General features: G+C 43.4%; 1 protein-coding gene across 8 annotated transcripts in view; it reads right to left on the reverse strand.

Moving 5' to 3' along the window:
• The window catches only part of KCNC2 (potassium voltage-gated channel subfamily C member 2), a 183,835-nt gene extending 161,546 nt beyond the window's left edge, over positions 1 to 22,289 (reverse strand). The window contains exons 1-2 of one of the 8 annotated variants that reach the window (XM_053255816.1): positions 21,411 to 22,287; positions 19,275 to 20,043 (exon numbers count right to left, since the gene is read on the reverse strand). In XM_053255816.1, the coding sequence (XP_053111791.1) occupies positions 19,275 to 20,024 (750 nt within the window). In that variant the 5' untranslated portion in view covers positions 20,025 to 20,043; positions 21,411 to 22,287. Of the gene's footprint in view, positions 1 to 19,274; positions 20,044 to 20,469; positions 20,570 to 20,718; positions 20,877 to 20,970; positions 21,122 to 21,410 lie in introns of those variants that run through there. The other 7 variants (XM_053255814.1, XM_053255815.1, XM_053255810.1 and 4 more) reach the window with 7 other exon arrangements.
• Positions 22,290 to 23,444: the final 1,155 nt, after the last annotated feature.

Below are 23,444 nucleotides of genomic sequence, written 5' to 3' on the forward strand. Positions count from 1 at the left end.
CAAATTTCTCGATATGCTGAATGACTGTGCCCTAGAACAGTTGGTCATGGAATCAACCAGAGAGAAGGCAACCTTGGACTTAATCCTGAGTGGTACTCAGAACCTGGTGCATGATGTCATTGTCACGGAACCTTTAGGGAACAGCGACCATAAGAAAGGAAAGATTGTGCTGTCGAGTTATTGCCAACACAGAACCATGTGGTTTTCTTGGTAGAATACAGGAGTGGTTTACTGTTGTCTTCCTCCAGTGCAGTATGAGATGATGCCTTTGCCGTTGCTACTGAAGTAAGCATCTGCCTCCAGCACCTTCCTATATCACTGCTGCCCGATACAGGTGACTACAAATATATATATTTACTAGGCTCAGTCTGGGAAGCACACCGGCGGGGATTCAAACAGCCTCTTGCTCCCTAGGCAAGCTGCTTACTTACTGTGTCACTGCAGCTGATTCAGGATATTTAGGGAGAGAAACAGAAGGAAGTCTAACACAGAATCTCAGAAGAGGAAACTTCTCTAAAATGAGGAGTTTGGTGAAAAGAAAACTGAAAGGGAAAATCAGCAGAGTCACTTTGGAGTTTACTCAAAATCACAATACTAGAAGCAGACAGAACGTATACCCAAAAGGATGAAAGGTACCACCAAGATCAGGAGGATGCCAGTATGGCTAACAGGTAAAGTCAAATAAACTATAACAGGGAAGAAGACTTCCTTCAGAAATTGGAAGTCCTGCCCAAATGAAGAGAACAGGAAGGAACACAAACTCTGGCAAAAGAAATGCAAGGAGACAATAAGGAAGGAGAAAAAGAGTTCAAGGAACATTTAACTAAATGTATCAAGGGGAATAATAAAAACTTCTTTGAATACATCAGATGCAGGAAAAACCTGTCAGGGAGGCAGCTGAACCATTAGACGACGAGAGAGTGAACGGGATTACTAAGGAGGTTATGGAAGTTGCAGAGAAGCTAAACAAGTTCTTTGCATCTGTCTTCACGGCAGAGGATACTGAGCCTATACAGTGGTCCCTCGACTTACGGAGATAATTCGTTCCGAACGCACGTTCGTAGGTCGGAATTTTTGTAAGTCGAAAAGCGCATCCACGGAGGTCCGGAAACATTCGTAAGTCGAGGAAACCGCATCTAAAAATTCGTAGGTCGAGGAAGCCGCATCTAAACCGGCAACGACTTCCGGTATTTTTTGTCGTTCGTATGTCGAAATCTTCGGATGTCGAGTACTTCGTAAGTCGAGGGACCACTGTACCTGTTCCTGAACCGAGCTTCTTAGGGATGGTGGCTAAAGAACTGTCACAGATAGAGGTGACAAGAGATTACATTCTAAACTGTCCAGAAAAATTAAAAACTAACAAATTGCAAGGGCCAAATGGCATTCAACCAAGAGTACTCAAAGAACTCAAATGTGAAATTGCTGACCTCCTTGCAAAAATATAGCTTTTCCCTACAATCAGGCTCTGTACCAGAGGACTAGAAAGTAGCAAATGTAACACTGATTTTCAAAAAGGGATCCAGGGGCAATCTGAGAAATTACAGGCTGGTTAGCTTAACATCTGTTCCAGGCAAATTGATGGAAAGCATTCTCAAGGATAACATTGTAAAGCACACAGAAGAATAGGCCCTGCTGGGGGAGAACCAACAAGGCTTCTGTAAACATAAATCTTGCCTCACAAATCTTTTGGAGTTCTTTGAGAGTGTCAGCAGGTGCGTGGATAAAAGTGATCCAGTTGGCATAGTATACCTGGTCCTCCAAAAAGCTTTCGACAAAGTTCCTCATCAAAGACTCTTGAGAAAACTTAGCAGTCATGGGATAAGGGGACAAGTACCTGTGTGGATTGCTAACTGGTTGAAAGACAGGAAACAGAGGGTAGGTATAAATGGAGAGTTTTCATAATGGAGGGAAGTAAGAAGTGGGGTCCCCCAGGGATCTGTGCTTTATAATTTATTCATAAACAATCTAGAAGTTGGGGTAAGCCGCAAGGTGGCCAAAGTAGCAGATGACAGCAAACAATTTAGGGTCATAAAATCCAAAACAGATTGTGAGGAGCTCCAAACAGATCTCTCCAAAATGGGTGAGTTGGTGACAAAATGGAAAATGCAGTTCAGTGTTGGCAAGTGTAAAGTGATGCACATTGGGGTGAAAAACCCCAACTTCACATATGTGTTGATGGGTTCTGAGCTGTCAGTGACTGACCAGGAGAGGGATCTTGAGGTCGTGGTGGTCAGTTCACTGAAAATGTCAACTCAATGTACGGCACCTGTGAAAAAGGCCAATTCCATGACAGGGATTCATTAGGAAGGGGACTGAAAATAAATCTGCTAATATTATTATGACCTTTTTACAAAACTATGCTGCAGCCACACTTGGAGTACTGCATACAATTCTGGTCACCACATCTTAAAAAAAGGACATCGTAGAACTTGAAAAGATGCAGAAGCGGACAACCAAGATGATCAGGGGCCTACAGCACTTTTCTTATGAGGCAAAGCTACAACACCTGGGGCTTTTTAATTTAGTAAGACGACGACTGCGGGGAGACATGATCGAGGTCTATAAAATCATGCATGGTGTGGAGAAAGTTGATAAAGAGAAATTTCTCTTTCTATTGCTTAACAATAGAACCAGGGGTCATCCCATGAAGTTGATTACCAAAAAAATTAGGATCAACAAAGGGAAGTACTTTTTAACATAATGCTTAATCAGCTTGTGGAATGTTCTGCCACAAAATGTGGTGACAGCCAACAACCTAGATGGCTTTAAGAGGGGTTTGGATAACTTCATGGAGTAGAGGTCTATCTACAGATACTAGTATGAAAGCTACGGGCCACCTCCCGCCTCAGAGGCAGGATGCTTCTGAATACCAGTTGTAGGGGAGTAACAGCGGGAGAGAAGGCATACCCTCACCTCTTGCCTGTGGGCTTCCATCGGCATCTGGTGGGCCACTGTGTGAAAAGGATGCTGGAATAGATGGGCCTTGGGCCTGATCCAGCATGGATGTTCTTATGTTCCTAGCCCCACTTCTCCCCGCAACCTTTGTGTCACATGTGTCATGTTATGAATCTGACATGTTTGACAGACCTCCCCCACTTCCACCTTGCTGCCTTTGAGGCTTCAGTCATGGCTGCAGCCTTAGAACAAGCTAAAAGTCCCAGATGTCCTTGAACTATTAAAAGGAAAGGAAAACACATGCCTTTTAAACACAAGCCTCAGAAGTAGGAGGTACTACCTCTGAATAAAGATCAAGGAACACGAAGCCCTGCCCTGCCATCACCCAGTAAAAGGTGGTCAAGTTCCACAATGACAGCAGGGAACTTCCTGAAAGTTCTGAATGTTGAAGCCTCCCTGCTGTCATTGTGGAACTTTCTCCAACAATGGTCGACAGAGGGCATGTTGAGTCTGACATGTGTGTCGGACCCAACATGACATGCAGCCCTAGTAGTTAGCAAGAGGTTGGTTAAGAAAGATTGTACTAAAAAACCTTTATCCCTAAACTCATACTCTTTCTCCAGAAGTGAAGGCACAGAAGTGAAAGTAATAGCCATACAGTGCTCAAGCCTATAAAAATAACTATTTTAAGACTAATTGTTGGCTGAAACTCACCCACTTCAATCAAACCTGGTTCTGAGCATTCCAGACGTAACTTGTTAATTTGTTCATACATTTCATTTGGAATATTCTTTTAGAAACTGGAAAACAGTTCTCAAGTCAGCTTTCTAGTGTTCCTCAGTTCACAGCATAGCTACCTCTTGCTGAGAAAACCAACTTTATGCAAGTAGAAACTGACTGAGTGAACAGTGATTTGTGTGATAGCCATGAAGTGCATACCCTACTGCTGGCCAACCCTAGAAACAGGTGATGGGTTTGGAGAGGAAGCCAGCATGCAAGCAAGGAAAAGGAGATCAAACATTGGCCCGGGGCAGGCAGATCAAACTTAGGCTAAGGAAACTACCATTTTACTAGACACGTAAGATGCATCTTTCTGTGTGCACATATATTATAGTCAGACATGCTACCAACCTTTTTTAGCAAAAAGCATATTTTTTATCTCCTCACTCAGTCAGAATAAGATCTTAGAAAAGTAATTAGAAAATTTTCCAAGTTCCCAATATTAATTCTTCCTAACTAAACAGTAGGCTTATACTATTGGAGAAGGCCATGTCTGTGATAAGAACAGACTGAATTAATCTGCCAGCATGAAAACCAAATGCACTGAGACACTGAAGCATTTCAGACATTCTTAAGGAAGGAGAAAAGCATGTTGTAACGGTATGCAGTAGTCCTAGCATGACTAATACCTGTCCACATCACAATCCATCCATGATATGGGACAGTCAATCAAAAACAAGTGACCATCTGTTAGTTTAAAATGTCCATCTATTAGGTTTATAATGGCAACCATAGGTGTGGGCTGTAGCCTATACTTCCCTTGTTGAACACATGAAGCTGCCTTATACTGAATTAGACCACTGGTCCATCCTGCTCCTACAATGCAGCCCTCCAAGTTTTCAGGAAGGAGCATTTCTCAGCCCTACCTGGAGATGCCAGGAGTTGAACCTGAGAGGTTCTGAATACAAAACATGTGCTCCAACACTAAGCTATGGCTCCATAGTTACTGCTGAAGCACTACTGCACCCTGTGTCCACTGTGAATTAGTTCTGCTTATCATCCCAGAAACCAGACAAGCAAATAGAGAGAGAAATTTTGATGTGCTATCTTTCAAAATTACTCATCTACAAATGCCAAGAAAAGAGAAAGAGAGAAGGGGGGGGGATGGAAGTGTTACAAAACAGTGATGTAGGGCCTGAGATTTTGTTTTCTTTTGTAGTAGAAAAGTTCTACTAAAGATTCTGCAGCATCCCATCAGGGATGCTGTAGCATTGAGCTAGAAGTTGAACTAATAGGCCTCCAAGGTCCCTTCCAACTCTAAAATTATATGGCTCGGCTAAGAAACAGGGGCATTCTTAACGCAACTGGAGGCTTCCCCACGTTCAGAATGAATGTAGGGGAGTAGAGGCGAACACAACCATTGCTGATCTTCCCTGCCTCTAAAAATGCTCTGTGCCTTCCAAAAATATGTCTTTATGAATTGCACACTTACAGAGGCAGGGAAGATCAGCAAACCCCCTCCCCACTTGTACATACTATATGCTGAGGAAAGGGGGAAGCTTCCCACTGTGTCAGGATGTCAGCCTTGGATTCTGTTCCAGTTAAATTCCCTCATTTCTTACAACATGGAAAATACACATCCTTAACTTCCGTTATAATGATTGTGAAGAAACCTAAGAATGGCATTCTCTGGGCTGCTCAACTTCAGCCCTCCTACAGATGTTGGCCTACAACTCCCATAATCCCTAGCTATTGGTCACTGTGGCTGGGGATTATGGGAGTTGTAGTCCTAAAACAACTGAGGGGCCGAAGTTGAGTAGGCCTGCTCTAAACACTGATTTCAGTATGCTGGTCATGATGGATGGAAATATGTTTCATTATCTTCCCTTTGCCTTATCCCATCATTTCAATATAATGCAACATTGAGATCTATGACAACATAATCAAAAGCAGAATAATTCTTCCTGGTGAGTTTATTTTAGCCTGCCACTTCACAGAGACCCCATTCCTAGATAGGGTTTTATTCTTTTATTTAAAAGTATTTAAGCAGAAACAAGTCCTGAAATATACAAACTATCCTTTCTGTTTAACCATAAGAAAGAAGAACATAATGTTGGCTATGAAGCTTTCCAAATGGAAAAAGGAAGCCCGCACTATATTTATCAATAGCTGCATATGTGAGCATTATAATTTGGAGCCAACTTCTGCTCCCAGCTACACTAATGCAAATTCTGACTGAATCACGACTTTGAGGTGTTTCTCTGGATAATTCCACTAGAGCTGAATTTGGACATATGCACATGCATTCACATACAATCATAATCTGAAATGACAGCACAGATCATCTGTTGGATGTTTATGTCAAAGCAATGGGGGAAAATGTTTTCAAGATTAATAAATGGCAGAGGGATGCTGTTTTCAATGAAAACAAGAAGCCAGAAGCTGACCTGTTTCCATGGAAACAAGAAGAGCAATAGACAGAGCAGCTCTAGAGGGGGGGAATGCAGATGCTGGGCAAGAACTCATCCTCTTCTTTCTTTTTTAAAATTGTTTTCATGGAGACAAGGATTTATCCATATAAGTAAGGCAACATTAATACAATAATAGCTTGAAATCAATTACGAAACAACACTAATAAAGCAACAAACTGCTGCACTATTAAATAAAAAACCTTATTTTACTTTTTTTCCTATGTCATTTCAGACACCATCCAAGTATTAGGATGACCAAGGCCAGTTTTCTTGCTTTTATAACTTACTAAGCAACAGATGTCAGTCAACCGTTCAACTGCCATTTTCTCAAGCTATTAAAGTGGCTTTCAGCAGACAATAATACAATCGTCTACAAAATTATCCACACTGCCCCTGGAAAACATAGATCAAACAGAATTAAAATATCAGCAGAAGTGCTATATTACCATGCTTGCTGTTAAATAAAACCTTTCCACGTCTTTTTAATGCAACTGTCCCTGAAGAGCAATCATTTCAAATAGCGTGGCTGAAAATTGATAGTTTATTCTAATGTACTATTTTCCAAATCAGTGAAGCATGCTTCTCTTGCCATACAGGCAAAGTTGCTCTCCTTGTTTATTTACTTAGGACACTTGAGAAACCTCAGGTGACATCCTGACTAACAAAGCACTTGAGTAGCAAGCAAAGTTGCACTATTGCAAGAAGACTGCATTCTTGCACTAAAAAAACCCCAAGGATTTGTCCAATCCAATTCTAATTAAAACAAAGAAAGTACCACAGTTGTGCACTGTTGAACAAGCATGGTAGCACAACACTGGTCTGAAACACACTCCAGACTTAACACAAGACCTAATGCAACAGCTTTGCACAAGCACAATGTCCTTCCACAAGTGCTTTGTTAGTAAGGATGTCAGACAATTAATGCTAACAACAATTTATTTAGAACACTTTAACAACAATATTTAACAGTAACTGATAGATATTAAAGACAGAGATGTCTAAGAACACAGTGAGGCGATTCTCACGATAGCCAAGAGTGGGTGGGGAGGGCGTAAAGAGAAGGCTGCTTTTAACTCACCTTCCCCTCAGACACCAAATTCTTCTGTTGGGAGTGCAAACCGTGGTCCAAGACAAGCAGCACTGCCTGCCTGCAGCGCTGAGCTCTGGAGGCCAGATCTCAACATCACCTACAACAGTGATGTCACAGGCTTGCGATGATCTATTCCAACTGCGCAGGCGCATTGGAGTGCCTTGCAGTTATCAAGAGCCACTGGGCCGGATGCACAGGCCCAGCAGTCACTCTGGCCGCTGGGGGGGGGGGTGAGGCCTGCTCGACTCACCCACCAACTGCCACTCCTCGGTCACGCACCACACATGGAGACTGAAATTTTTTTGAGGGAAATGGAGGTTTTGGCACAGTAGAGCCGGTGTGAGGTGGCTGCAGGGCCCCTGAAAAAAAATAGGTTTCATGGGAACTTTGCAGCAGGGTAGGTCCGGGCACCAAAATTACTGAAGTGTGCCCCCGGTCCTGAACCCACTGGAAGTAGAGATAGCTAGGCTGACAGTGCATTGGAAGTAAGGTGCAGGGGTGTGGCAGTCCAAATCCTGTCCTTCAAAAGAGGGACAGTTTGGGAAAGAAGGGTATAGACTGGAGACGGAAGAAGCAGCAAGTGGAAAGCCTCTCTCTCACTGCAGGAACAACTGTGTGGTAAGCCCCCCATCTAGATTAGGATTGTGACGCAGGAGAGGAGGTATTTAGCCTTCACTTCCACTGCAGTCGCAATCTGGATTGGGGCTCTCACAGCTGCTGTTTTCTCTGAAAGGAAGTTACCACTGGCACTAATGGCAGTTTTCCTCCCAGAGCAAATAGTATGAAGAGAGGACCCTGATCTGGATCAGGAGCACAGAAAGGGAGAGGGTTAACACACCTTCTCCTTCTGTGCTATGGTCCTGATGTTGACTGGTACCCCTATGGCTGTTTTATACACACACACACACACACACACACACACCTGCCTTGTTTAGTCAGTCAAGTGTGTAGGGAAAGCAGAGTATGTGGTACAGGAGGTAAGGCACAGGATCCTGACTGCTGAATGTCATTATTTGAGACATACACATTCCAGCATCTACTGTAACAGTTAATGACACTGCACTTAGAATACTTTCAGTTATACATGATGTAAATGTATTCAACATTAAATATGAGGAAACCACAAATAAGTCCTCAGGTTTGAAAGACTAATACATGGAGGGGGGTGGATAATGCTTACAGAAATAGGCACAATTTTAAATGTTACAACATTGACCACATCTAGAAGTTCTCTGGGTCATTTTTGATATATGAAAGCAATAAACATGAAGCAACAATCTGACTCATATGATGAAAAAATTAGCATTCACTCCTTTTTTCTGTAGAGATTGCCCACATTTTATCCACTTTTATCCAGTCAGACAGCTGATCCATTGAGTGCAATGGTCTTCATCAACTGATCTCTGAAGACGTTGCTGATATCATCACTGATGATTTCTTACATGGTTCTAGTTACAGGACACTCATGTATAGGTTTATTGGGTATGTAGAACAACATATAACAGTTCCTTTTTGTTACAAAAAAGAACTATTATATGTTGTACTGCATACCCAACAAACCTATACATGAGTGTCCTGTAACTAGAACCATGTAAGAAATCAGCCATTATGAAACAGCAGAAGACTTTAGTGAGTTAGGAGCTATATAGTGGCTGCTGTTGGTAACTCCTGCGTGAGCCCTTTTGGGTCAAGGAACCATCTTTTCCTTTTGTTATGTAAACCACCTGGAGAACTCTTTGTTGAAAAGAGGTATATAAATATTTGTAATAATAATAGTAGCTATTATTATTATCAGTATATTCTTAAGAAGTTTTGTTAATTAATCAAACCTAAATATGGAAAGTTGTTCCATACGGAAAGATTTTATATACATCCTGGTGGATATGACGTCCTTGCTAGCTACTTTACTCAAATAAATACTCTGTCCCACTGTGAAATAGAGTACTTTCCGTAATTTAGGGAATGGCAAACTAGTTCTCTGATCATGTCCATTTATTAAAGCAACAGAGATTTTGAGCACAATACAGAAGTCCTAATACACAATACCGGATTTATTCAAATAACCTATGTCCTGTATTTCTAGGATTCTTGTCAAGGCCTATGCTAATTTTAGAATCATCCCAGCAAAAGAACTCTCTGCATGTGTAAAATATTTAGGATTTTCTCCAAAAATCAAATACTACCAAAAATGTGCCATATTTGGAGAAGAGGCAGCCAATAGTCAGGGATGATTGGAGCCATAGTCTAACAACAACTGGAGGGCCAAAGTTGTGCAGTCCTGAATGAGCAGCATCTTTTAAATCAGTCAAGGTAACGTATTGGTTAACTAAACATAGCAGTCTTACCAGAGATGTAAATAGTTGAATAAATGTTTAAAACAGTGAAATCTTAATTTATTGATTTAACCATCAATATGGTCAGTTCCAATCAGTGTTCCCTCTACGGTGTGTGCATGTGCACGCGCTCACAAGTTTTTCGATGTCCACTCAGTTAATTTTAGATCCCGCTCAGGTTCAATCAGGAAGGCCCCACACCGAATGCACATGCGTGCACACTGCTTTGATACTGCCGCCCAGAATAAAAAATCCACACACAGATGGGGGGGGGGGGGGGAAGAGAGAGAACACACTGGCTCCAGTACAAAAAAACCACCTTCCAGTTAGATTTTAAAAAAACTTACCACAGCCTCAGATAGCACAGATAGGATATACACGTTTCACCTCATGTCCATGTATTATATTTAATGTCCACATTAAAAAATACCTCTATTGTGCACATTAAAAATGTGTGGAGTGCTAGCTTCTGTAAGTTCAATTCCACTGCTGTTGCTATGGCAATTACATCATGCCTTGATAGCATTAGCAACATCACATAGGTTATGATTTATTTATTTTATTTATTGTTCAATTTTGGTACCGCCTTTCATAAGGTGTCCCTTGTGATTTCTGGAAGCTAACCACAGGAGTCTAAAGGCAATAAGTGGGGAAACAGAGTGATGGCTCAATCTATCAAACTGGGTTGTTTAAATATTTACTATCATTACTAACTAGTAAGACTCATCAATAGTTAAACATTTAACTGTTTAGTATTTAATATCCCAAGTCCTGTCCAATAGTGAACTGAGCTTTCAGCAAGTGTTGTGATTTCATCATGTACTTCCTTTAAAGAAGAGTTCTTTGAAGTGTACTTTGCCTGACTGCAGTTAGCAGTGGTTGCCTGACTGACATTCTAACAGCTGCTGAAAATCATGTCCATGATGGAGACTCCTCACAGCTGTGAGAGCATTTAAATCTGTCTCTTATGGGTCCTCCAGATCACAGAGAAAGCAGAAAGAATAAAAATCAATGGGTTTTTTTTTTTAATTAAAATCAGATTTCTTTTACTAAAATCAGATTTATTTTTAGAATAACCTGATTGAAAATAATATTGAAATGTTATTAAACCATACAATCTTTAGGGATGTGCACAAAGCATTTCGGCACTTCTGTTTCAAGGTGCCAAAACATTTTGAGCTGCCCCCACCAAATCATTTCAGCGGGGGAGAGCGGGAGCTTTAGAAGGAGGAAGGCAGGTCTTACCTGCCCCTCCATGGCTCCTCAGCTGCCCCAGAGCAATGCTGTCCGGATTAAACACTGTGCACGCAGTTGCAGGGCTGCTCCCAGCAGCCAGCGCGTGGCATAGACACAGAAATGGCATCTGCATATATGCGGACGCCATCTTGTGCTGACTACTCAAGATGGCATCCGCACACAAGCAGGCACCACCTCCGTGCTGACACCACCTGCGGGCTGCTAGGAGAAGCCTTCAGCCAGACACACAGTATTTAATCAAGACAGCACCATGTTGGGGCGGTGGGGGGTGTCAGAGGGGCCATGGAGGGGCAGGTAAGACCTGCCTTCCTCCTTTTAAAGTGCCCGCTTTCTGCCCCACCCCCTGGATGTGCATGAAACGTTTCATGCACATCCCTAACAATCTCTTAAAACTGCATTTTTGATGTTATCTTATGAATCCTTTTCTTTGTAAATGAATAACTGTTGGAAAGACATCCTCATAAATCATTGTACTTGTACTTGCCCCTGCTAACTGAGCAGAGAGGCACCTCATTAAAGGTGCCATTCATTAAAGTGGTGATTCCCTTATATTTAGCAACTGTCCCTATCCAATCCCAGCACAGCATCCTTCCAGTGGCGGTGGCAGCTGATGTCTACCTTATGTTTGGTTTTAGACTGTAAGCCCTTTTTCTATGAAAACTGCTTTGAGAACTTTTGTTGAAAAGCAGTATACTGTAGTTGCATATTATAGTTTAACAAGAATGGATCCACAACATGTTGCACTATAACCCCAGTCAGCATGTGTTAGCTGAGCCTGTGGCTAATCATGCTGGAAAAAAGTTTGCAACAAAGACAGGAAAGGGACACTGGCACTCACTCCCAGCTCCTTTTTATCCAGTCCTAAAGTTTCAAGAGTTAATGTTAAGAACCAGGACTCTTCGGTTTTGTGTAACTGCTACAGAGTGGGCTAAGGCACTTTTCTTCTATGAAGTCTTATCGTAATTATCTGAACCTCCAGAGTGTTCCCATAAAGCTTGGGAGTTGTGAGGAAACTCTCTCAAAACCTACCCACCAGCACCTGGGTGGACAATACTTCATAACACCAAGAGATTTAACTGCATCAAACTCCTTCTCACTCAGAAACCGAACAGGGTACCCAACTACTGAGGAAATCACAGAATTTCAGCATTTTCTTCTGTGGAAACTATTTGATAGCTCTCCCACTCAGAACAAGAAGGGGTTATGAGTGTCTTCAAGCAAAGAAATTTCCCACTCATTTCCCTCAAGTCCTCCTTCCCTGCCTCACCTCAGAGTTCCATTAACAGTACCCAATTGCTTATTTGTGTAGTCCTGTCAAAGATGCTTCAGCTTCAGGGGCATAAAGTGTACTTTGGAGGCTAGGGTATCCTTTGCTGACAGCTGCTCTAAGCCCAGGTGTCTACAGTTGCCGTGCACATGTGGGCAGGGCTCATGCCAGTAACCCAAGTCAAAGAAATGTGTGGGTTCTCATGATAAAATGATCAGAATAGGAAGGTTCTGCTCTTCTCCACCCAATCGGGCACACACACGATCAGTACTTCTGCCAAACAATGGCAGAAGGGGCGGCAGGGAGGAACGCTGCTGCCCAAAAAACATTTCAGGAAAATGGAGGGCTGGCGGGGGGAAGTGGCAGGAGAGGTAAGTGCAAACCCCCCCCCACACCCTTAAAGAACCACCACCACCCCAGCACCAGACTGGGCCACGTTCAAACCGGTTCGGAGGCCTCTATAATGGCCTCTGGACCGGTTAGTGCACATCCCTACCTATCATGGCTGCAGATCATAAATCAATACGTTTTTATGATTATAACAACCACTTAATATACAGTTCTATTAAAGAAGTGTCTAATTAATAAATAAAAACATTTTATTTGAATCAGTGATTAAAGGTGGACTTTTTTTTCTTTTTTTTTGCACTTGGTGATCTAAATTTCCTTGATTTAAATCAATTCACCCTGATGGAAGGTAGCCATGTCAATGACACCCATCCCCAAATATGTGTGGTTTTAGTAGGTATTTGCAAAGTGATTAGACAGACCCAGAAAGGAAGAATTCCTCTCATTTCCCCACTGTCTCCAGCAATATCTCATGTACTTTTTATGGCAGGAGGTGTTGGGGAGTGAGCCCCTTGGGCTAAACCTGAATCAGACAAAAAGTAAGGGAGATCAGAGGATGTAAAATCAGAAGCTTATATACCCACTTAAGACCAATGTCACATTCAAAAGCAGAAGGGGAAAAATTCCCATCTAAATCAGAATAAGTTAATATATTCACACACTCCTTTGGTGTCACATTCAATTGGAAACTACTATAAATCACCTTGTGAAATCAATAACTAATCCGAAGACAAGAGAAAAATCAAGATCTACCTTCTGTCACATATGCAGTGAATTCTATACAGGTTTACTCAAAACTAAGTACCACTGAGTTCAATGGTACTCACTCCCTAATAGTTATGTTTAAGACTGCAGCCTTAGTGCATTTAACCCAATTCCTCTTGGGATCTAAAGTTTAAGAAGAGAGCAGAATCTAAGGAGATTCTTATAAACAACATTCAGCAAATCAGGGATTTCTCCTTTACATGGTAACATACGTTTCCTATCTATACACATGAAAATAAGAGTTTGGAGGACAGTTTAAAAAAAAAACTGCACTCCTAATCACATGAGTAAGGAATAAACTGCAACAAGTAAACATGCATTGGATTGCATTGTACTTCTAGAATTTTAACACTTCTTTACAGAAGAACTGTTTGCCTCGACAATTGTACTTAAATGCTGGTGAAACAGTCAATGGTAACATGTTATGGATTATCTTCCTCCTGGGTAGCTGTTGCCCATGCCATGTGCTCTTTAAGACTCTTTAAGGAAAAGGGAATGCTGCTGGACTAACTATACTTGTGGGTAGCTTGTCAGAGATTTCACAGAATGGTATATGAAAAGTGCTGTAGAATAAATAACTGTTGTCTGTTAATATCCATTACAACATAGCTGTGTAACAAAATAACAAATGGTGAGGCACGCACACGCGCACGCACACACACACACACACAAACACACATAAATAACCCATGGAACCTTTCCATAAAGGGAATGCACATGTGGAAAAGCTTTCACACACTAAACAGGAGACTGGCACTCAAGTGCTTGAATATATATACATATTGGATAGACGTACCACAACCACAGTACAGTTTAGTTTTTTCCTTCTATTATTCCTTCTATTCTGTTCCCTTCTATTATTAATTTGTATTAAACTTTCACAATTCAATCTTCAAATCAGTTCAGTGACTATAATTGGATGACAAGTGATTTGCAGGGCAAACCTATGCATGTTTACTCAGAAGTCTAGTTATGCAATAGGATTTACTCCCAGGTAAGCATGCACAGGATTATAGCCTTAATGTCACTGAAGTGCATGGAATTAGATAAGATAAGATAAGATTAGATTAATACAGATAATGAAAGTATTCTAGATCAACACAATGGTTATTGACTGGTTCACTTGTGTGCACTTTGCTACCATTCCTTTTTCATTCATTCTCTTTACACTTTAAAAAGTTATTTATCACATTTGTGCCCCACCTTTTCTATAAGGAGCTTAGGGCAATATACATCTGGTTCTTACTGTTTATATCCTCACAACCACCTTATGACGTAGGTTGTGCTAAAAATTAAGGATTGTCACAAAGCTGTCTAGTGAGTTTCAAGATGGGACTGTATTTGAACCTACATCTTCCACAGGGGCATATCTAGTGTAGGGCAGGCAGGGCACGTGCCCCGGGCACCACTTGAAGGGGGGCGCCATTTTTTAAAATGAAAATTTTTTAATGGCTGCCGAAAACAAAATGGCCACCACACATGCTCAAATGGCCTCTGCGAGGCCCTAGGCCATGCCAGGACTCACAGAGGCCATTTGAGCATGCATGGTGGCCATTTTGTTTTTGGTGGCCATTTTTTAAAAATGGCCACCACACATGCTCAAATGGTCCCTGCGAGGCCCTACCTTGCCAGGCCTCACAGAGGCCATTTGAGCATGTGTGGCAGCCTCCAAAATGGCCACCCTGCTGATCTTTGCAGGCCCAAACAGGCCCAAAAATCAGCCTGGGACAGGCTGTGGTGGTGAATTAAGAGGCTGGCGAAGGGGAGGGGGAACCTTTGCAGACCCCCACCATGGCCTTTAGGAAGCCCCCCAAAGGGGCTACAGGTAATTCTTTGAGAGAGAAAATAATATAGTATGTCACTGTACACATATTCAGTTTGGCACTATGTACAGAGAATCAGGGCTTTTGAATACTAAGCTGAAGCTTATGAGCTAGGATTGTATTCATTTGCTCTTACTTTGCTTCTTGTGATAAATGAGTTAAATCTGATGTCTTAATAATATGGCTATTAATGGTGAGTTTGTCTTTGAATCAGTGTGAAATCCTTAGTATTAAGGCTCACTGGGAGTTTCTTGCTCTCTTTCTCTCATTTTAACTGTCTTTCTGAAATACTAGAATATATCCCAAGCAGTGACACAGTTTACTCTGCATATCCTTTAATTATTTTCAGAGTATCTGGGAAAAGTCAAATTCTCCATTTATTTTTAAAATTTATGTAATAGTGATGCTACAATGCATAGTAGGGAATTAGACAGGCACTTTTGTTTAGTTTTACAAGTACACCTCCACATAGTATTTGGGTATTTCATGAGCCCTAGCATACAGAAATTTGTAGTTTTGCAGCGTTTTTTGTTCTGGCTACATCCACTGTTAAATAGTTTTTGAAATATTAAAAGATTAATGAGCTTGACTTGTATTTTTGAGCTGATATTATGGTAAAGTTATCTGAAAGATGGGTGTCAGATGTTTGGACAGGGGGCGCAATTTCAGTGCTTGCCCTAGGCGCTATTTTCCCTAGATACGCCTCTGATCTTCCAAGTCCATTTCCAGCATAATCCATTCCACCACACCACACCCTCTGATTGGTCCAATTTTAAAGATGAAGGACTAAGACTGACAAGTATAGACTTCCTCAGGGTCGTCCAAGAAAGATCACATATCAACTAGCCCTGTCAATTAGTGTTACTTCATTCATTAAAATGACAGAAAGTTTCTATACCATCAGGTAGTACAGGAATATTGCACCTATTTTTTCTCTTCTACTGTCCCAAATAAGAAAAAAGATATGTGACCAAGGCTATCCAACAGAACTATGTAATACTATACCTCAACTTTCTTTATACTATACCCTTGCACATATGACAGTATTAAAGTAAGAGTTCATTCATGTGATGAAAGACACAATGTATAAAATATTTTTTTCCTCTACTGGTTGAAAAGTCGCTGGGTGAGTGTCTATTTGAGAAGAATGGGTTAAGCTGTCCTTCCCCCAACTTTGCTCCTCCACTAAGAACACAGCTGTTTTCAGATAAGGCAAGAAAAAAATGTCAGAGAAAAGATAAGGCTGCACATGGCAGCTACTTAATCCCTATATACCAGTGACAGATGGTGGGCACTAGGGGTAGTGGAGCAGAGGATAGTCCACTCACCAAGGCAGAAGACCTCCCCCACCCTCGTGCTTTCCTCCAAGCTGGTGAGAGAAAAGCCCACTGACATCAAGGAAAGCACAGAGGGAGGCAGAAAAACAGGGGCAAAAAAAAAAAAAATCAGAAGCAGGGGGAAGCAGAAAGCAGGGGCCAAAAGGAAGAAACCATAAAGTGGGGAGAAAGCAGGGGCCAAAAGGCAGAAGGCAAAAAGGGAGAGAAAGCAGCAATAGAAGGCAGGGGGCCAAAAGGCAGAAGGCGGTGAGAAGGCAGTGGGGAAGGCAAAAGACAGAAAACAGAGAGCAGAAAAAGAAGGGCTGGGGGGAAGGAGAAAGAGGGGCAGAAAAAGCCAGGACATGCATCCCCCCACCAAACAAACAACCTACCCAAGAAATTCAAACTTACCAGTATAGGCAGCCAGCAAACAAATCCTCCAAAGCACGAACCAGCCCCTTTTCTTTGCCTGTTGCTTCCTTCCTTGGTCTTATTGGCTGGAACAGCCTGCTAATCAAGCTGTTCCAGCCAGTCTGATACTTAGGAGGCACCAGCCTGGCATAGACCACTCCAGGAATTAAAAATATAAGTAGAAAAATATACTTCCTGGTGGCACAGCCCCTCCTACCCTTACTGATGAGCCGCCACTGCTATATACACAGGGAAAGATACCTCTATTCAATGGCCATTGGTGTATGTACCCCACTTCTTTAAAATCCCAACTCAACATTGGCAAGTCTGTCTCTCATTACCTATTATTTGTTTGTTTGATTTTTTTGGTCTTAGTTTCTCATCTACAATGTAGTGCAGCATAGTGCTTCAGCCTACACTGAAAACCAAAACATTAAGGTAACTGAAAGCAAACTGGGCTGAAGTTTGGAAAACACTTCTGTAGTTAAAAGTGCTACATAAAATGAAGCAATCATCAGAACAAAAGAAATTAAAGTCCATTCAGCTTGTAGAGTAACTATGCTAATGTAACTTCAGACAATTAATCTATGTTCATGCAAACAAGGCCAGCATTTAGAAGCTAATGAGACAGTTCCTAAAAATGGTATAGCCACATCTTGTCCCAAGGCACACCCTGGCCATCCTTTAGTATGGTGACTGGGAGCATTTTTTTCAGTAGCTCCAGCTCCTGCAGTTAGAAATGTAAGCTCCAGGGCACTTTTCAGATTATACGCTACAACAGTGTGTCTGCTAAGTGTGTTTCGACATGGCACTCCCTGTGCTGTCAGGAAGGTACCATTCTTATTTCCGATGCCTTCTTTCGGGTTTTGCGTTACAGTGCTACAACGCTGCATGTGCATTGCAACCAAAAAAAGCTGCATTTTCCCATTGTAGGAAGTTTGCGCAAGCTAGAAGAGACTGCTCCCCCTGCTGGTGGCTTTGTTTACAGCTGGACCCTTTATTTACATTTTCAATACGATCCTCCAAGCTGAAGCATTTTACCGCTGTTATAGAATGTAATCTGGAAAGTGCCCATGGACAGTTCAACCTGCACTGCTCTACAGAGCAGAGAGGAGTCAGTGTAGACTTGATCATCTACATTGTTGCAGATACATTCAGAGGTATTCTGAAATAAAAGGTACTTGATTTTTCATGAGACATTTTCCATGCTCCTCCTTGAATATTAAAGTGCCAAGTTCATCTACACAACTTGCTGGATTGCAGAAAACTCAAGTTGGCTTTAGACATGATCACATAGTGGAATGGCAAGACATCCTAGTAAAGGCTGCTTAACATATTGATGGTCACAGTTTTCTATCTACATGATACTTTCCCACATCTGCTTTTCAATAGTATGCTAAATTTAAGTTGGGCATTTCTACAGTTTGTATACATGGTAGGAAACACATAAAAGAATCTAGACTTTGGACTGGATGCTGGATGGTAACCACACATACAGCAGTGGTAATATTCTATGAGAAAACTAAACAATTTATGAGAACATCCATCCCAATGAAACTTTTCTCATAGATATATGCCCACCAGAACCATTCTCAGAAATATCCCAAGGATAATCTGTGGAGATAATTGTGAAGAATTGACCCTCATTCTGTTGCACCTGCTATTACTACTCTGACAACAAATATTTATATACTGCTTTTGAACCAAAATTCTCAAAACAGTTTAAATAGAAACAAACAAGATGGTTCCCTGTCCCCAAAAGGTTCACAATCTAAAAGGAAATAAGGTAGACACCAGCAACAGCCTCTGGAAAGATTCTGTGCTGGGGTTAGATAGGGCCAATTACTCTCCCCTTGACAAGTATAAAGAGAATTACCACTTTGAAATGTGCCTCTTTGGCTCAACTAATAAGGGATTACGGTTTGTTTGTTTGTTTAACATATTTTTATACCACCCAAAACGTACATCTCTGGGCAGTTTACAGCCTAGGTTAACCCTAGTTTTACCGTAGACCTAATTTTGAGAAGAGTGAATTGGGCTTCCATGTGGAAGACTCCAGTTAACCCCTTACACATCACCATCAACAAATCAGAGATGAAACAGATGTGGTCCATGGATAAGTGTTTTCCTGTGTAAACTTTCCATGTGCACCCCATCACAAATGGGTGCATTTTGGTCCATTTGTAGCTTGAACATGTCTTCAGCTCAGTTGCCATGCTAATGGCACATACATGGGGCTCACATGCTAAGTTCTTTTGAACAGGTTGACTGGCTCACAAACTATTTACCTGGCATGTTTTGTTTCAACCCCCATTATCAGCCACAGTTTCTCCATTTGGAAAATAGACATTAAAAGTAATAGTGTTGTGAAGGCGACAACAATTAAAATGTCATCAAAGCACTTCTCCTTTCCAAACCCCAAGTTCAAGATGCTATGCAAATGTGAGCAATAATAGGGCTTTCCTGGCTTCTTTCTTTCTCTGCCTGCTCAACAGTCTCCTTTCACTGGTTTTCTTTCTTTAGGTGGAAAGCAGACAGACTAAGGGCGCGTCTCCTCCCTCTCCCACCCCAGCCTTACCCTGGCGGCGCGGGAAGAATAGGGGTCCTCGAAGAGCGCCCACATGCGCGGCTGGAGCCTCTTCCAGCGGCCGCCCCTGCCGTCGAGGGGAGAACAGTTGGCGGATGAGGCTGAGGAAGTGCCCACTGCGCCCACGTCCTCGATGCCCAGGCGTTTGGCAGCCAGCTCGTCGTCGTCGGGGTCGGCGTGCGGCTCGCCGGTGATGAGGTCGGGCGCCTCGAAGATGTCCAGCGCCTCTTCGGCGTCGCGGTGCTGCCTGTAGGTCATCCAGCAGCAGGGCTCCACGTCCGTCTCGTCAATGCCCCAGAAGGCCAGCTCCTCCTCGAAGAGAGGGCCACACACGTCGGCGGGGCAGTGCAGCTTGCCCGTGCGATAGTAATTGAGCACATAGGCGAAGACTCCCGGGTGCCGGTCGAAGAAGAACTCGCAGCACGTGCCGCCGCCATTCCCGCCAATTGCGGCGGCGCCGCCGCCGCCTCCGTTGCTTCCAGCCGCCACGCCGGGGTTGGCGGCGCCAGGAGGGCCCGGGTTGGGGTTGGGCAGAGGCGGCGCTGGAGCTGGGAATGGCGGCGGCGGCTGGTGCTCCTCGCCACCGCCGGCTCCCCCTCCACCTGGGGACTCGCCTTGGGACTGGCAGGCGAGCAGAGCCAGGCGGGTGCCCGGCAAGGTCTTCAGGGTGCTCCGGTAGGTCTCGTGCCTAGTGCCCCCGACGTTGAGGATCACCCTCTCGTTATCCTCGAGCTTCCCCATCTCTGTGGCTCAGACATGACTGCGGGCGAGAAGAAGAGACACAACAATGCAGCAGACCCTGCCTGGGGGGCTATTTTTAGGTCGTCTGGTAGACTCAATACCGAGCTTGTCAAAGGTGGCGGTGGCGGCGTGTTTGGAGGGAAAACCAGCCGCTGCGGCGACATTTCCCTCAAATGAGGAAAGGGCAGAGGACGTAAACCCCTCAGTTGTTGCATGGAAGGCAAGGGGTACCCGTTGCATGGAAGGCAAGGGGTACCCGTTGCATCCTGTGGAAGCCAAGCAAGCCCTGCCTCCAAGAAGAAAAATCTGGCAATCATGCTCAGGGATTACCCTTCTTGGAGCCTTGCGCCCTGAGCCAACAAGCCCTACTGGTCCTCCTGCCCAAGGCAGTGGCTCCAGCTGAGCTCCTTCCAACCTCCACCCGCCGATTCCATCCTGCTTATACCTAGAAGCCGCCTGGTCTTCAGAAAGACTTTCCTCCAACGTGCGGGTCTGAGTGTCTTTCCCTTTTCCCGCGCTTGCCTTGCTTTTACCTTCCCCTTGAACAACATGGACTTTTAGCCCATCCCTCCCGGCCACCCCCAGCAGGCTCGGAGCCCTTAAAGTTCCTTCAAACAGTGGCAAGGCAAGCAAGCACACAGCGGCTTCGCCCCAGCCGCGAGAAAGTTGCTCCGCAAACGACCCTGGAACAAACCTTGTGGTCCTTCCAGCTATTTCCTTAGCAAAATTCAGAGCAATCCCCCTCTCCCCACGCTTCTTCTTGAAAGCAGCCTTTGCCTCTCCCGTTATCAGATGGCTTGCTTCTCTTCCTCGTCCTTCCCTCTCGCCTCGCTACCTCCCCAACCCCCCCGCCTCGCTTCCCTTCGCTTGTGATGATCTGGACTCTTCCTCCAAAGGCCCCCCGCCCTTCCAATTCAGTCAGTAGTAAAAACTACATAGCCGCTACCTCTCCCCGATAGCAATCGGTTGTCACCTTCGACAACCTCTATTTGCCCCCGCGTCGCCCCTCTCTCTGGATTCGGTTGGTCAAGTTTACATGAGCCAAAATGAGGAACTTAAAAAAAAACCAAAAACAAAACCGTGCCATTTGGCCATCTTCTAGACTGGGAAACCTACAGAAGACATCGGGCTTTGGTCAGTGATAAATAAAACACACTCGGCGCCCCCTCCCCGCCCTCCACACACGACAAATCGAGCAACGGGCACACCCTACAGGATCCGCTGTCATCATGTAACCGTAGCAGCGGGTTGCTAGTTCACCACACGGACCAGATTTTTACCTGTCGGTTAGTATTTAGATAGACGAGCAGCTGGAGCCACAAACACGGGGCGTGCATTCTTCCCTTATGCCCCCCCCCCGCACATTCAAACTCCATCCATAAATACCTTAGGGACACGAGAGAAAGGGGCTCTTTATCACATAGCAAACGCTCTTTCCCTCGCAGCTGCCTCCAGACTCAGAGCTGATCAGTGTGTCTGTATCAGGCGAAGAACTACTTGTGAGCTTTTTTCCTCCCATCTTCAGGTGGCCATTCCAGCGCCCTTGACTGCGAGCTCCGAACGCAATAAAGCCAGTCCCCACCTGCTGCTAGGAAACCTCTCTTCTGTCATTTTGCAAGATAGAGGAGATGCTTTCGCATCGCAGCGGAGAAAAACCATCACAAAAACATGGGGGAGGGACAGTATGTCGGCAGGATGGGCTCAGAGGATCGAAAGGACTCGGCGCTGGTGAATCCAAGCGGCTCTCCCATTTGCCTCAGCTCTAGTTCCAAGGTGAAGAGGAACGCAGCTCCTGGCTTCTCCCGTCTTTCAAGTGCAGTGTGGCTCTATGAAGGATGGTGGTGGGGTAAGAGCTGCCACTTCAGCAACACTTCCAGCAATTACGTGGCAGGCGACCTGTACAGTCTCCTGTCTTCGGGGTTGTGCGTTTGCCTGTCATTAGAAGCAGTCCACAGAAAATGCAAAAACCATCCCTTGGGTAGGCACCTTCGCTCTCTATCTCCTCTTCTTTTACGCGCTCATTTCACTTCAGGAAAAACAAACGCATTCCATTCAGGGGAGAGTTCTTTATCTAACAGAAGGAGCGAAAGTAGCACATAGCTACAGGTGAGAATGGCACAGAGGTGGATACTTGAGCACAAGAATTCTGGGTATAGGACGTGTAATAGCAAATGCAGCAGTGAAAACAATATGACAAACCTTATCTATGGACTCCTGCTGCGCTCTCTCCTATAGCACACATGAAAGGATTTGCCTACAGCTCTCAGCTCTAGCATATTAATAGTCCTGGCCACTAAATCCCTTGACTGTTGCCTCACCCCAACTTCCAGACCCTCAGCATTAGCATCTGGAGAAGGGTATCCAGTGCAGTATGGTCATAGCATGGGTCAAAATCCCAAGACCTAAAGAGTCCTAGAAAAGTACCTGGACCTGGAAGATACCTCTGCTTTCTTTTAGGTAATCAGGATTGACTTCTGCATTGTATTACTAAGACCCACAAAACATGCAAACATTCTAAAGTGATGGGACTGCATACATATGCAGTGGCAAATATGCTTATACCATGCATCTCACTGCTGTTATATCCCTTCCTTGGTGACAAGAAGCCTGCCTAGATCTGTTGGTCACTGTGAGAGCCACTGCCAGTGACCAGAGAAGGAAGATTGCCTAAACAATAATGCTTTATTCTAAGAGTCCAACAGTTGAAGGAGGTAAAAAAGATGCCAGTTTTCATTCAGAATCATAGTAATAGACATTTTAGTGCTAACAGGCATAGATTCAAGTTGATAATTTACATTACTACTACTACAATTATTATTTATATACTGCTTTTCAATAAAGTGGTTCTCAAAGTGGTTTATACAGAAATTAGAAAAAGATGGTTCTTCATCCCAAAGGATTCACATTCCTCTTGAGTTACACCTAAGTCATGGAATTCTTAATCCACTTTTATTTAGTTTTGAAATAACAGCAATGTGTTCCAAAAAGCATGTAGACAAGATTTCAAAAGCATATGGGCTTTTTCATTGGATAGCTATGAATAAAAGTATCAACTGGTTACATCTAGTTAGAAGTACTCATGTAAATTCTGGTATCAGCAGAGATTGTCTACACTCATATCTGCATTAAAAGTCACTTCATAGTGACTCCAATTAAAATTGGAAAAAATGTTTTGTCACTCCTTCCAGCAGGTGTGCAGATTTTCCCTTAGATTCCTCCTACCAAACTTAATAATATCCTCAGTCCCCAAAACATATGTTTCTCCTGCCCAAAAGTGTCTTTTCTGTCCCATCAAAAATTTGAGAAGTTGCTCTTCAACCTTTCCCTTTGTCTGTACCTCTGCCTCCCAGTTTGCTTATCCAGGTCTATCTATAAGTCAAGTTTTCTGGGGCAACCAGTCTGGCCATGGTTTTGTTTCTG

Source organism: Hemicordylus capensis, chromosome 5 (genome assembly GCF_027244095.1).
Source record: "Hemicordylus capensis ecotype Gifberg chromosome 5, rHemCap1.1.pri, whole genome shotgun sequence".
Classification (NCBI taxonomy): Eukaryota; Metazoa; Chordata; class Lepidosauria; order Squamata; family Cordylidae; genus Hemicordylus; species Hemicordylus capensis.